Source organism: Meriones unguiculatus, chromosome 11 (assembly GCF_030254825.1).
Source record: "Meriones unguiculatus strain TT.TT164.6M chromosome 11, Bangor_MerUng_6.1, whole genome shotgun sequence".
NCBI lineage: Eukaryota > Metazoa > Chordata > Mammalia > Rodentia > Muridae > Meriones > Meriones unguiculatus.
In genome coordinates, this window is record NC_083359.1 from 77040297 (window position 1) to 77054753 (window position 14457).

Here is a 14457-nt window from a genome sequence, read left to right on the forward strand (position 1 = left end):
CACATGCATACATGTGGGTACACAAATTTTGCCATCTGACACCACAGAACTAAATTAGTTATAACAGACATATGTCTGGAAAACTCCCAACTATTTGAAATTTTAACATTATTTTTAATAACTTACAAATAAATGTATGGAGTTGAGATGGCTCAGATGGTAAAGGGTGTTTCTCACAAGCTTGAGGATGAGTTCTATCCCCAGGACCTATATAAGGCTGGCACAGTGGCTCACTCCTGTAATGTCTGCTGGTGAGGCAGAGACGGGTGGTCCCCAGGGTTTGATAGCCAGTCAGCCATGTTGACTAGGGAAGCTCCAGGTCCGTGAGATGCCCTGTCTCAGATATACAGAGTAGAAGTGAAGGAAGACACCAATGTCCTCCCTGGCCCCTACATGTATGTACATCACACATACATATATATACATGTACATATATGTACAAAAAAAAGGCAAATTCCCAATTTCAAGAATAAAAGGGAGACACTGGCCCATATCTTGCATTATATTGTAAAGCAAACAAGGAAACATGAACAACTTTAAACCAATAAATTAGGTGGCTTAGATGAAATAAAAAGATTTCTTGGAAGGTATTTTCAAAGTTCTTTTTCTCAAAAAAGAAAGGAACTGCTGTGGTGGTCTTCCATCTGTTAAAAAGATTGATTTGGTAACTGAAAACACCCTCATTAAAATCTACAGGAAGCCATTGCTTCTGGTGTTGAGTTCTACTAAATGTCTATGCATAAAATAATATCAGTTCAGCACACAAACTGTTTCAGAAAATAGAGAGCACTTCTCAAGATTATTACGCAAGTAGAATACAGCCAAATCAAATGAAACAATAAATCATGGTCAGGTAAGTATCACCTAGACTTGCAAGATTGGTTTGGCAGTTTGGAATCATTGTATTAAACCATAGCAATCAGCACAAAGCTCATAAACATCTGATACAGGTGGAAAGGGCTGCTAACAGAATTCAGCCTCATGGTACACGCTTTTAATCCCAGCGCTTAGGCTACAGAGGCAGGTAGGTCACTGAGTTCAAGATCACCCTGGTCTATATAGTGAGACAGCCAGGGCTACATAGTGAGACCTTGACTCAAAAAGCAAACAGAAAAATAGGAGTGAGTAGTGGGAGCTTCCTCCACCTAGGAAATCAGCAGCTAAAGCCATCAGTAGTGTTGAAAGGCCACATGCTTTTGCCATTTCCTCCTTCCCCTCTGCCTTAGCAGTGTGTCTCTGCCACAGCACTTACTCTTTTACACTAGAGTTGGCTGTTTACATGTTTATAGGAAGTTCTCAGAGCAGGAAGATCAACTGTGTCCTTGACAGGACTGGTGCAGCACTTGCCCAGTAAGACAGTCCGGGATGAGTCCCATAGCACCCTGTACCTTTTCTCGGAAGGCGGTCTGCTATTGCATGGTTTGTGGTTTGCACCACAAACACGAGTAACTGTGTGAGTGAGGGAGACTGCCGCCATACAAAATGTCCCTGCCCTCTGCCTTAGGAACCAGAGCATCACCAGTACCATCTGGCGAGCCCTGTGTGTGCCTCTCCATCACATCCCTCCTTAGTCAGTACCCGCAGTAACTATGGTGATCACCACTCTTGCAGTTTTTGTGTGGTTCCAGCTGGCCTAGAATTATCATGACCCTTCCTCTGCTTTCTAGGTATCTGCCACTGTGCCCGGCTTTATTGCAGATTTTATATGAATACGTCCTTTTATAGTTTCACTACATACTTGTATGTCTAAGCAATAATGTGTAATTTTGTCTATTTTACATCTTTCTTTAAATAGAATGTATTATTCTGATTTTGCTTTATTTTTATTCTTAAACATTGTAACATTATATGTTTGAGATAAACCCATGTTGTGTGAAGTTGGAGTTTCTTAGCTTTCACTTTTGTGTGGGATTTCACTTCCAGATAAACAGTATTCTGTTTCTGCATGTTACTGCTCATGAACATTTGAGCCATCTGTATTTGCTGCCCGTTAGGCATGGTGCTGATATGACGTTCCTCAGATAACTGCTGGAGGCCACATGCAGAAATCTCTAGACTATTACCCCTCCTTCATTGGAGGGGGGTGTTTAGGGAAAGCCTGTAATGGCGTGTTGTTGTCCAGAGTGACAGCCGCAAAGTGCATGCACAGGAGGGCAGGGTGTTTTCCTCGCATCAGGCATCAGGCTGTTTTTGTTTCTCTTAGTGGCTTCTCACCTTTTGTGTGTTTGTTGCTATTTAATGTTTCATTTTGTGTAAAATGCCTGTTTTTACCTTAACTTAGTCATCTCAGCCCCGTCTAATTGTTAGATTTTTGTTTCCTCGCTTATAATACCGGCTTTGCCATAAATCTGATTTCTGTTTCTCTGCAGAAGAATAGACAGTCCTCTGCTCTAACCCTTTGGTCTGTTTGTCTGTCCTTGAGCAGTAACAATGCCATCTTCATCACAGGGCTGGGTGTCTGTGGGTCTCCCCTCCTGTGCATTAGACTTAGTGACACCAGTAGTGCCTTTTCCCTCCTCTTAAAATTTTAGAGGCTGGGGAGGAGGTGCAGTGGGTAAAATGCTTGCTGCATGACATGCACGAGGAAATGAGTCCAGAGCCCCATCACACACACACACAAAAGCCAGGCTGCACATCTCTAACCTCAGTTCTGCAGGAGGGAGATAGAATTCCAGAAACTTGCTACCAGCCAGCTCCAGCTTCATTAGGAGACCCTGTGGGAGCAGTGGAGGACACTTGACACTGACCCCTGACTGCCCCACGCTCACACATAGGAGAGCAGACCTGCACACACATGTGAACATACAAACCCACACACAAGAGTTCACATAGTGATGGTCTAATTACTCCACCAGGTTTTTTTCCTACTTAAATTCAATTATACACATATATTCCCTTATTAAAGAAAAAAAACAAAATGTTTTCTTTGATGGAGTACATTTAGCCTTCTGACATGGGTTACCTGCCTATCATATTTGGAAGTACAGATCAACATAAAACCACTGCATCTTTTGTTGTTTGCTGTCATTCCATCCTTGCAAATAAGGACAAACAAGGACAGTTTTACAGATAAAATGTGTGTTTCTATGCAAGGAAGATTCTGGCTTCAAGGTCTGGACATCCTGCAGCCACCATAAGAGTGCGCACTGTTTAGGACTCCTCACTGTCCGCCCTTGTCGTTCCTTCCATGTAGGGACTGGCTTCCCTGTCTCACTATAAACTTGTTTTCATGTTTGTCAATGTCCCTTGCAGCTGCTGCCTGTGAGTTTTTGGACATTGTGGATCTGCTTCTCTTGTCTGGCGCTGACCCCTCTCTCCGAGACCAAGACGGCTCTCTGCCAGAAGAGGTGACGGGATGCAAAGCAGTTTCTCTGGTGCTGCAACGGCACAGGGCTAGCAAGGCTTGATCCAAAGGCTGGAAAAACAGTCTGGCAGAATAAGACTTCAGGGATGAAAGAAACTGCAAAAATAATACTTCTTTACCACCCATCTTTGGTATGCATTGGCTAATAAAATCAGTTCTGAGGAACTGGGATTTTGACGTCTCAGCAATTCATTCTCCATGCATACATTCTGGGGGTACGGTTCTGGTGATGAACATGTGTACTGTGCATAATATAATCCAATTCTGCCGAGCATGCTCTGAAATTTATCACTGCTCTCGAAGGTGGGGAGAGGAGCAGACAGATCATATTTCACAATATTAAACATGGTGCTCTCTCTCTCTCTCTCTCTTGCTCTCTTACTCTCTCTTTCTCTCCTCTCAGTACAGAAGCAAAATATGCCAATCAGCACTACACGGACAATTAGGGAAGTTTGGTGAAATCTCAGCAAGGTAGAAAGCAAATGACCTTGTAGCATTTTCACAGCTAATCTGAGTAGGTAATTAAAATGGCTATCCTGTAAAGGCAGGAGTTGAGAATATAAGGAAGAGGAGAGTGTTAAAGCAAGAAAAGAACAGAACAGAATTTTGTCGCCTGGGGCTATGGAAGTCAGATCAACAGTCGGTACAGAAAAGCTGAAAACTTTTAGCATTTCAGGTTATACTCGGCAACATCACTTGAGATTGGGGCACAGGCTCTCCAGGCTCAGGGATTTGATCGGGATTTTGAAATCACAAAGTGGGAAAAGAAGCTCCCTCAGGACTCTTACTTAGCTATAATGTCCTTTGCAGCAGTAATCTACAAAAGCCAACTCAGACAGGGCCTGCTACCTGCTAGGCTGTTTGCTTGCCACTGAGGTGTCACTGTTGGAGGTGACACCTCAGGTGCTAGAAGAGCATCTGTTTTGTATTCAAAGCATAATAAGCAGGCAAGTACACCGTTAAAGATAAGCTGGTGTACTATTACTAAGCCTGACTCCCTGTGTTTTTTCCCTTTTAAACCTCAAGAACTAAACCTAGGGAATCCCTTGACATTCTTATTATACTTAAAAAAAATAAATAGAGAAATGAAAGAAGAAATCAGTTGCAGTGCAAGCAAAGCCCTTGGGAGACAATTTTCTGACGGTGTGATTGTTACAATAGGAAGTCCCCTGTTGAGCGGAGCCCCCGGCAGCACGTGTAGCTTTTGTTAGCTCAGCCAGCCTACCCTGGCAAACGCGTCATATGGCTATGAAGACTGGCCATCTTAGGATTCTTATAGCCTGCCTTTGTACAGTCTGAGATGCAGAATCAAACCACTCACCAAGACCAACCATTTTTTAAAAGGAATTCCTTAATTCCCTGTGGAAATGAGACGCATATCGGTGCGCACTGAAATGTCACCGTAAGTCTCTGCTCTTTGTTCTTTCACCGCAGCCCCTGCTCTGCTGCAGCCTGCCTTTAGCCTAAGTCTTTGTGGCCCACATTCATCAAGTGTATTTTAACAGTACTATGCCTTGGTTACGGTACAAGTGATGGAGGTTTTAGTTGACGTTATTTTGTTCCTCTTTAGAGAATTGGCAAAGTCGAGTTATTCACTCGTTGACACATTTTAGAGCAGTTGTTTGAGCAGGACACCCTCAGGGGCTTCTCCCGCCATCTTGCTTCCTTTACGGTTGAGCTCTGAACTTCGTAGACACCTCTTTCTTGCTTGTTTTGCCACGTGGACAGCTACATGGTCGTTCTGAGCAAAAGATACGACTTTTTATTCTAGGTTAAAGATGTTAATTATTCTATATCCAAGACCGTGAGTGAAAACAGTTATCAGTGAGTCTGAGTGTGGTGGGCCCTTAAGCCCAGCACTGGAGAGGCTGAGGAGGGGATTCCAAGTTCAAAGCAAGCCTGAGTCGCAAGACCTTGTCTCAATTAAAAAAGGATGGGGACTATCATATCAATTTCAAGTCCAGTGAAATAGAAAATTAATTTCCAAAACTATTCTTTTGTTCCCAATATCTGAATTTTCAAAAACCTTACTGTCACATAGTAATCTATGGATCATTTTCCCAGGTCTTCCACAGAAGATTTCATCCATAAATGTCAGAGAACACTGAGTCATGGTTTTTTTCATTCCCTTTAAATTATTGAATTATTATGCTAGCACATCACATACCAGTCAGATCCTGAGTTCATTACCAAAGGCTGCAGTTCATCAACAAAGAACAGTGCCCTGAAGCAGACAGCCAGTTGTCTTCCTGATACATGGTAACTATGTTTTCATACAGTCCCGCAAGCTCCCTAAAACCAGCAGATGCCATAGCTTCATGTAAGTCATGTGAAAGGCAACTGCTTATTAGAAAATATCATAGAAAGCCTGCTCTCCGGAGAGCCATTTCTGCTTATACCTCAACGAGCACTTTGAGATGGTCAGCTTTTTTGTTTTTGTTTACTGGTTAGAATCATTTTATCTCATTCTCGCTTTCAATTCTCTCGTTTGATATCTTCAATGCTGTTTGCATTTTTAAAACAGTTACAAGAAACTGGCTGGCAGGAGGGCCGGACACACTTGTTACATCACCACCTTAGGTTTCTAGGCTATGCATGCTCCCTTTCTATTCTGACTGCATTCTCCATTCTGTATTTCTTCTATTGTCGTCCTGAATGCCACCTTCATAGATGTATACCTATGCGTGGCATGCCAGCCTTATCTCCTTTCCTTGTCTTTTGTGGGTTTTTGTTTGTTTGTTTGTTTGTTTTGCTTTATTGAAGATACTGTGATCAGAACACCACTTCTGACTTTCTGTATTTAATATTTATTCATGGTTGTCATTTACTTTGTCCTCTGTCGACTGATCTAAGAGGCCCTGATTGCCTCCACATTAGTCTCCATGCAGTCACAGTAGTTCTGGTGCACACTGGTGAAAAATGAGAAATAAAAAGAAAATTGTGTCAACAGATGTCAAAGAGAAGGAACAGTGACTCACTGCAGCTTCAGAACGCTGGCTGAGGTTGTGTGTGTGAATAGGACTAGAGACAGAGCCTTGTGCTAGCCAAGCAAGCACTCTGCACCTCACCTACACCCCAGGCCTTGCCTGAGCCGGTCATCTAGCTTGTATCTCTTAAATGTGAGGGACTTTCAGGTCACTCTGAAAAGCTGGAACCTCCTACCTTGGGACAGTGCTGTACTTGGAGCAGAATTTTGAGGGCTTTACGCTCTTCTGAAGCCCATCCGTGGAAGCCATTGGTTTCTGGTTCCTATCACAGAAGGAGAACCTTCGGTTGGCTGCCCAGTAGTCACAGTTTTAAGTGTCTCTCCCAGATGATACCCATCGTGTGGCTGTGAACTGGGCAGGAGGGAATTTGAAGGTGGAGGTGCTGTGGGTGCTCAGACCCAAAGTGTTTGCTAATGCTTGTCACCGAGCTGACTGTGAAACCCCAAATCAGTGTTGGTTGTTTGATTTTGTTTGCTTGTTTGATTTTTTTTTTTTTTTTTAATCACTGACCAAGAATCTAGCCATACTGCTTACGAGTGTCCACATCCACGCTGACTGCCACACTAGGTATCTTTGGAGATGCACTAGCTAAGAAGCTGAGCTCTGAATTAACGTCTTTACTCTCCAGAGTGACCTCACAGGTATGATTTATCGTGTCGCCACTGCCCAGCCTTCTAAAGTAGGGCAAGGTGAGGACAAGTGAACGACACATAGGTTAATTCACCCACAGTCCCAGAGTTGGTGACAGAGCCACAGGTAAAGACTGGTCTACTGAACCCCAGGTGCTCCTTAGACCCCAAAGCAGCGGAAGCAGCATGAAGTTTTTCCAGTGTTACGGTCAACCCACAGATACTTCTCAGCCCTGCTGACAGCCTAGCCCAGTGGTAGCACACGCCTTTGATCCCAGCACACAGGGAGGCAGAGGCAGGCAAATTGCTGTGAGTTCAAGGCCAGCCTGGACTACAAAGCCAGTCCAGGACAGCTAAGGCGGCTGCACAGAGAAACCCTGTCTTGAAAAGAAAACAACAACAACAAAAAGAATATGTCTCTAATTCTGCCTAAGATATTTAGACAAGTCTCCCAGAAAATCATGAGTTACATCTGAAACTGACTAAATCGCCAATAATCTCTCTATTATTGAAGTAGTCAGCCAGCTGGTGACACACTGCTCTCCCCTCTGCTTGTCAGGTAGAAGGAGAGCAGCAGGAGCATCATCTTTGGAATTCTGTCTCTTCTATCTGGTTTTAACGCTTCAGCAGTTTCCAGTTAAAAGGTTCCTATAATCCAGTGACCCCTCCTATTAAATAAGTATTTCATAGCTTCCTGCCAGGTTTAACTACTTGGCTATAGGTTATTATTCTATGTACACTACATCGTCTCCAAGATTAATGAACAATATATGTGACTGTGACAGAGCTAGCTGCTGTAAAAGGGTTTTGTCTTAAGAAAAATATATTTATCAATTTAGCATGAAGACTTTTAAATGTTTATTTCTTTAAGTTGAAACACAAAGGATATTATCAGACTCTGAGACCCTAAAAATATCATTTTATAAATGCTTATCACCAACTAAAAGTGTACCTACCAGATTCGATTTCGTAATGAAAAAAAATGTTAAGTTTAAATATTTATTAATAAACTTTAAATCCTGGTTCCTTAGGTGATTTTGGCCAAATGTTTTCGTAGTGATTAAAATGCTAGATGTAGTCTAAGAGGCAAATGTTTCACTTTAACATTTCCAGAGTTGGGTGTCTCACAGGCAGCGGTGGGTGTGGCTCCTATCAGGGTTTGAGGCTGAAATCTGCCCCCAGAGACTCGTGTGGCTGGCAAAGCTGCTCTAGGAGGCTGAAACATTTTAGATTTGGGGCTTCCCTGGCAGACATAGGGCGGTTGGGGGAGGCATGGGGGTCATAGCTTGCCTAGCCTCCTCCACCTCTGCCGTGTGGAGCCCCGCCAACACGATCGCTGCCACCAAGATGGACAAAGTGACTCATAGGATTCAGTGGTCTCTTTAAGTGCTGCCTAAAGTAACATCTTACTGTCAGTGGTAGCAACGTCAGTGTACTGACCAGAGTTATCTTTTTCCCCAAGGTTTATTCTTGGGAACTTAATTTAACCTAAGAACAACTGTAAAGATGAAAAATAATTGCCATTTTCTCCTAGTCTACAAAGTAAGGAAATTGAAACTTAGGACTGAAGAATTGTCCAAGGTTGGAAACTAGGAACGTTAAAAGACCCATTTTAACATAAGCCTCATGATATATAACGTATACATTGTACATGAATCTTCTTTGAAGTCTAGGGTATTTTCCAAGCCCTTTAATACCAAATCCAAAAGTTTCCCCTGAGTCATATTTTCAGGATAAGCAAAAGCCACCTTTGAAAACTGCATTATCAGGTGTCTTAGTGGAGTTTGTATCCATCCACTGGACTCTCTCTGTAGAAAACAGAAATTCCTTAAGTGACTTTAAAAGTATGGTGACACTATTGAGCTTTTCCTTGAGCAAGCATCTGTCTGTATTCTTGTAACCAGGGAGATTTTGGTGGAAAACACAGAGATTGTCACAAGAGGGAACCTCACTTCTTACACTTACCAGTTTGCATGTATTATTCACCAAGGATGATCACTTTTCCAGACGTGCATTGATTGGCCTTCCACTGAAGGGCAGGACGGGGAAAGCTGTGTCACCTAATCTGTAGCCAGAGCCCCATAACACCCTCAGTATGCCCAAGGTTTTGAGTCGGTCATTTTATACATGAATTCTTCAAGCTGTTCTTGGCTGTGTTAGGTCATTCGCTTGGCACAGCCACAGCCAAGTCCTTACTTGACATTTTGGAGTGTGTGTGCTGAGTCACTTGAGGGTGGTGTCTTTTCCTCCACCAGTCCCTAGCTTCCTGGCCCTAAACACCGGAGCAGGCTGTTCACAGACTGCCCACAGCTTTGTATGCAGGACAGAATCACCCTGACTGATTTTCTTGACTCACCTTAGGAGGGATGGCTGAGTTATCAATCAAAGGCAAAGGGCAGCTGGAAACTCCAGGTGGCGATACACACCTGTACTGTCTGCACTTGATGCTGACACAAGGCCGGACTGAGCAACGGACCAAGATCCTGTCTCAGTTAAACCAGCCAACTGAACAGCAACAACAGACCAAGATCCTGTCTCAGTTAACCAGCCAACTGAACAGCAACAGGATGAAACCAGGGAAAGCTGCCCTTCGGCGTGCATTTGCCTCACAGGGACCTTGGCGTTTGGTGTGAGTTTCTCTCCGAGGTGGAAACCAACCATTTGACCCTGAACACAGCCCTGAACGTGTGGGGCCACACAGGCGGTCACTTCAGTGGGCTGCCCTGGGCAGCAGCGACAGCCGTCTCCACTGCAACCAGGGTGATTGTTTCTCTCACTTGTGTGGCAATCCTAGTCTCTGTTTTAATATTTAGAAGGTAAGTTCGGTTGATGGACACTTTGTATAATAAAAAGCTCTTTCAAAGTACACGCACACAGACACGCACGGGCTAGAAAGTGGCACTCCGGTGCCGTGGCTTTCACGGAGTACATTTGTGAGCCCAAAGCTTAGTCCGGGATATGTTTATAGCACTTTAGCCCTGTTTGTGAGGTTGGAACCCTTCCAGGAAAAGAAGAGAAAGACATATATTATTGTTTATAATCTGCTTTATTCCGCCAAACCTTGACCGAACAGGCTTGTGGATTGCTGTTTAAATCCCTCAGTGCCTTTAACTACCGATACAGAAAGTGGTTAATGCGCATTCTAGACGAAGCTTGGCATCCACTCCAGGAAATCACTTTAATTGAGGGGCATTAAATGTTAAAATGATTTTTTTTTAAAAAAGGAAAAAGCCAGCACACACGTTGAGTATAAAAGTCTCGGCCCACCACTAATAGAGTTTCTTGGTTATCATATGCCTCCAAGCTGGGGGAGCTTTAAGCCTTGCAGTTGACAGGTGTTGAAATGTAACCTTAATTCTTCCCTAGGTGGCCGTCCGCAGGCAGCCACCCTCAGGGGGCCAGCGAGCAGCAACTTCAAGGACTCCACTTGACAGAAGAGGGAGCTGTCAACTCTATGGATGTTTGTTTCTCTGCAGTAATAAACTAGTCCCAGGTGACGGAAACCTGAGATTTAACCCCAGAGTCCTTGCCTGTGCTTCCCATTGCTGTGGAAGAGCCGTCTGTTAAAAACCTATTTACCATTTTAATGGCTTAAAAAAATGCTTATTTCCAATTGGGAGGGTATGACAAGACCGCTGTTTTCAGTCTGTATCTTTTATTGAGCAGTCCCCACCCTTTGACAGATCCCAAGCCCCTCCCAACCACAAAAGATGCTGGTCCAGCAAGAGGAAGATAAATCCGTAAAATAATAACAACAACAGCAAGGTGGCTCTTGCCCTTGCTGTTCATTAATTAATGCCCTTGACCAAGACTGCCAACCTGAGTTCAGTCCTTGAGATCCATGCAGTGGAAGGAGAGAACCAGCTTGTGCAAGTTTTCCTCCAACCTCTGATCTCTACGTGTGCACTGTGGTATGAATGCAAGCACACACATTAAAAAAAATGTATTTAAAACTTTAAAAAATAATACATGAAATCTTTTGGAGAGAGCTCAGCCTCCTGGCCTTGTGAGCTCTGGCCACTCCTCCTATGCCAGTGACCACTTGGAAGCCATTTATCTCCTAGGAGCCCCCAACCCTACTCCTGTGGTGCTGTCCTTGACCATATTGGTTTAAGAATGTGCCTCCTGCCTGTCAGGTACAGTCTAGGAGTTGTTAAATTTAATTATAAAATAATATACCAGTTTGCGTATATCTGAATTCAACCTTTTGTGTTTGAGGAGATGAGCAAAGGGAAAAATCACTCCGGACAGGAAACCTTGAAGTCACATTGGCAAAAGAAAAAGAAGTGAATGAAGATGTCATAAAAAAAAAAAAATGCTTTATTGTGAGCCCAGCCCTGCCTTCTCTAAAAAGAAAAAATTGTGCTATGTTCCCACAGCAGATGCTGATTGCTTAAGTTTGGAAAGCTGCTTTTCTTGACACCTTTTAGGAGGGAAACTTCATTTCCTAATGACTCGACCATTTTACAGGCAGCCTTTCCCTGTCCCTCACTCCTAGCATTTTTCTGGCAGCACAGACCACCTTTCCACCCCACAACCGGCAAGATCTAAATAATCATCCAGGCAGAGCCCCCTGGGAAGAAAGCAACTTCGGGCTCTGAATGATGACGCCCAAAGAAGGGTGGTGAAAGGGACTGAGCCGTTTTCCCTTTAGTGTGTGGTGTGCGGAGGACATTTGAGGCTGTGTGGAATTTGAAGGGGTTACTGTTCATTTGAGACAGGATTCTGTGCGACCCAGGTTGGCCCTGCAGCTCACTCTGCAGCTGAGGGTGCCTTGAACTCATGGCTCTACTTCCCAAGCACTAGGCTCACAGGTGTGTACCACCAAGTCTCCAGTATCAGAACGGAATACACTCAGCCTTACTGAGGATCATCTGCCCTTTGGTTTGACCTTAGCAATTGGTTAGAGTTTCATAACATGGCCTTGAACCTCTTTGTATCCTGTTGTAATTTTAGCTCAGTAGAGTCACAGGCCCAAGCAGAAGATGGCCAGCTAGGAAAGCAATGGGGACGGTGATGGCTGAGCTTCTACTTGCTCTCCTCAGAGGGGCATATTTGTGTGCATGCGTGCCTGTGTGCGGGGTGTACCTGTATATCCATGGGTGTGAGTAAGTGCACACACGTTTGTGCCATGGCATGGGGAGGCCATGGTCAGCCTCCTTTCCTTCCTCAGGATTCACCCACTTTCTTTCTATTTCTAAGGTTTTTAGGTTAGGCTGGTTGATCCACTTGCCTCTGCCTCAGGGTGCTGGGACTATAGCATCAACCACGACACTCCGTTCTGTATGCTTTCCACCTGAGTTCCAGGACTGAAGCAAGGCAAGCTAGTTACCAGCTAAGCCACACCCAGCCCAACCCCAGTGGGTCTTGTTTAATGCTTTCTGGTCTGTGGTTTCTTATCAGGATCCTTTTTTAATTTTATTTTTTTGCTTTTTTTTTTTTTTAATTAGTTTTCCTAAGACTGGGTCTTACCATGTAGCCCTGGCTTGCCTGGATCTCAATACCTAGACCAGGCTGGCCTTGAACTCACAGAGATCCACCTGCCTCTGCCTCCCAAATGCTGGGATTAACCATGTACCAACCATGCCTGGTTCTATTTTTTTTTCTGGTTCTAATTTTTAAATTAAAAACAAAAACCTTCCCTTTATTATTTAAGCAGCTGCCCTCTTGGAAAGCCATAGTCAGGAGCAGGATCAAACTTCTTGGGACAGAACCAAAAACAGGGTAGGAGGGACAATGAGGTCCTCTCCGTCAGAGATTCCAAACGGTTAGCACTGTGGTGGGTGCCACATACACCACCGCACAGAGTGGGGTAAACTCCTAGGCTGGCCACAAGGGGCTGAGAATGGAAGACAAGTGAGACTATGCAGGATGGGTTTGCAGTGCCTCCCCGAACAGTCCCAGTGTTAGTGCTCTCAGGGGTTCTTAGATAAGGCACCAGCTGGGGAGCCAGAGAATGCTGTGGTTGGCCCTAAAGTCTACCCAAGGGCCTGCTCTAGCTGAGAGCAAGGGAAAAAAAAAAAAAAAGTATTTCCAGTTGATGCCTTCTTTTCTACCAGCAAGACCTTTTGCCATTCTTGGCCTAATAAAATACCAACCACAGTTGATGAGTTTGGCAAAGGACAAATCTGGAGAGCAGACATTGGGGCACAAAATGTGCCTAAGACTTGGATCGAGTCACAGTATCAGAGACCTCAGGCCCAGAGTCCAGCCTCCTAATTTGGACCTAAAGCAAGTCATTGAATGCCGTGCTTTAAAGAACAGATGTGGATCTGAGAAAGAGGAGAGGAGAGAGCATACACAAAGGACGGCAGAGGTTTTCCATTTCAGAACACACAGCTCCAGGCATTCCAGGATGGCTAGCAGCTAACCCTGTGGCAAGTGAGTTTTCTCTGCTCATTACCTTTTAGCAGAGGTTATCGGCACTGGCCAATGGACTGTTTCTGCAGTGGGAGAAATGTTTACATGTCTTGAACAATGCAGATGCCTCTATCGACTCTTGAAGCAACAGAACTGATCACTAGGGAAAGGCAATGCTCTGGTTTATCTTTCATGAGATCCCAACTCTAAAGAAACACCATGATGGGCTGGAGAGCTAACTCAGAGGTTAAGAGCACTGTCTGTTTTTCCAGAGGTCCAGAGTTCAATTCCCAGCAACCACATGGTGGCTCACAACCATCTATAATGAGATCTGGAGCCCTCTTCTGGCCAGCAGGCAGAGCACTGTATATGTAATAAATAAATTTTAAAAAGGGAGGGAGGGAGGGAGGGAGGGAGGGAGACCATGACTTCTGTGTCATGGGTGGGGACTTTTGTTTTGAAATATTGTATTGTTTTTAATTATGTGTCTGTGTGTAGATACGTACAGCTGGTACCTACATAGTTCAGAAGAGGGTATCAGATACCCAGAAGCTGGAGTTAAACCTGGTTGCAATTCTCCAAGAGCAGCAAGCACTCTTAACTGCTGAGCCATCTCTCCAACCTCTCAGGTTTTGGGGTTTTATTGTTGTTGTGCTATTTTGCTTTATAAGAAGGTCTATTGCTCTCTTCACAATAACGCGTCCCCTGCAGAGGGGAAAAAGATAGCTTATATGGAAATTTCCCTAGAGAACACTTGTCTAAGAGCCCTGATCACTCTGATGAGGGTCTCTTCCCTCCTGTCTTTTTTGACCCAAATATAGACATTTGCAGGTACTATATAAAGGAGAAAGTATAAGTGTGAAAGACTATAAAAACATAGGACAAACATTAGTTTGTCATTACTAATTATGTGGTCAATAGATGTTTCCTTTTGTTGTCTTCCGGTTCCCAAAATCTAGGGGCAGAGAATTGTGCCCCAAGAAATTGCTATTTGAAAACCCAGAGGGGACTGGGGCAGTGGCTCAGTGAGCATCCCAGGAGAGGGCCTGAGTTTGGCTCCCCACTGTCCTTTGCAAAGCTGGCTGCGGCAGGCTTGCAGACAGGAGGATCACCGGGG

The 14457-nt window shown here is 44.2% G+C and overlaps 1 protein-coding gene across 5 annotated transcripts in view; it reads left to right on the top strand.

Annotated features, from left to right (window-relative positions):
- Positions 1-3535, top strand: part of Acbd6 (acyl-CoA binding domain containing 6) — a 136082-nt gene extending 132547 nt beyond the window's left edge. For 2 of the 5 annotated variants that reach the window (XM_060364478.1, XM_021660525.2), the window contains one exon: positions 3253-3535. In XM_060364478.1, the coding sequence (XP_060220461.1) occupies positions 3253-3351 (99 nt within the window). In that variant the 3' untranslated portion in view covers positions 3352-3535. The remainder of the gene's footprint in view (positions 1-3252) is intronic. The other 3 variants (XM_060364480.1, XM_060364481.1, XR_009584595.1) reach the window with 2 other exon arrangements.
- The last annotated feature ends 10922 nt before the right edge of the window (positions 3536-14457 follow it).